This window comes from Halyomorpha halys, unplaced genomic scaffold, assembly GCF_000696795.3.
Source record: "Halyomorpha halys isolate HHAL.00 unplaced genomic scaffold, Hhal_1.1 Scaffold559.1, whole genome shotgun sequence".
Lineage (NCBI taxonomy): Eukaryota > Metazoa > Arthropoda > Insecta > Hemiptera > Pentatomidae > Halyomorpha > Halyomorpha halys.
This window is the reverse complement of record NW_027113985.1, coordinates 51,324-52,310: the sequence shown is the minus strand read 5'-3', so window position 1 is coordinate 52,310 and position 987 is coordinate 51,324. Positions and strand designations below refer to the sequence as shown.

At 33.4% G+C, this 987-nt stretch overlaps 1 protein-coding gene across 1 annotated transcript in view; it reads left to right on the top strand.

Annotated features, from left to right (window-relative positions):
- Positions 1-987, top strand: part of LOC106684239 (uncharacterized) — a gene marked incomplete in the record, with an annotated part of 128,089 nt that overhangs the window by 107,610 nt on the left and 19,492 nt on the right. Inside the window, 1 exon segment of the mRNA XM_067051208.1 lies at positions 1-56. Coding sequence (XP_066907309.1) covers positions 1-56 — 56 coding nt within the window.

The window sequence follows — 987 nt, the reverse complement described above, 5'->3', positions numbered from 1 at the left end:
CCTGGATTTGAGTTGGTTGGTTCATTGGATAACGTAATCCCAAATGTTAAAGACAAGTAAGAATATTTAATTTGTTAATTTGTAACAAATTAACAGATGTAAATTTTTTTAGTTTTAACACATTGTGACCTTGGCTTGATAAGGCTCTAACAGCTTTTACCACGATACTGAGGTGCAGAACTTCAATGTTACAATGGCTTTTTAAAAGTTATCTCCAGAAAGAGGAACCATGTCACACTACAGGTTCCTTGATTCCTTCACCTATGGTACTGAAATATTTGGAAACTAAACAGGTTTGTTGTGTGCGATTTCTGACGCAAAACATAAATTTGTTTGCTAAATTTGTCTTGTCAAACCAAGACCATGGATTTGTACCATAGTATCGCACAACTGCGGCTCTAGCGATCGATCGCACTAAAAAACTTTTTTTTAAAAAGAGGACTCATATAGTGAGAATAATCACTATAAGTAAGCTTTATTCATACGATTTTGTATTAAATTATAGCCTTGGATCAGTGAGATAGCCAGGATTTTGTTTCGTGGGACGGTCTTCATCCAAGAATCAATTTTTAGGAAACATACACCAAGTAAGAGATTCCAACCTTCCTCCAGAAAAAGGTTTATTAATTTGGAAAAACTTTTTTGAGGATTTTGGCCAAATTAATACCATCTGGGACATAATGCCTACCTAAATCTCTTATAAACTTATTTATTTATATTACTTCCAGTAATCATGTTTGAACACGGATTTGAAATCGATAAACCTATTTTTATTTGACAACGTGTTTAGGAATGATTTGAGGAGATAAAATACTGTAGTTTTCATTTTTTTTAAAACATATTAGATCGTTATGTTCGAGAACGAGTAGTCCTATGAAGAAAAAAAGTTAACACAAGAACGCCTAGCTTGTGTCGCTAAATAGACTATATAATACCAGGTTCGTACGTTATGTAACAAAGCATAAGAAAGGCAAGGCAGGAAGAGAA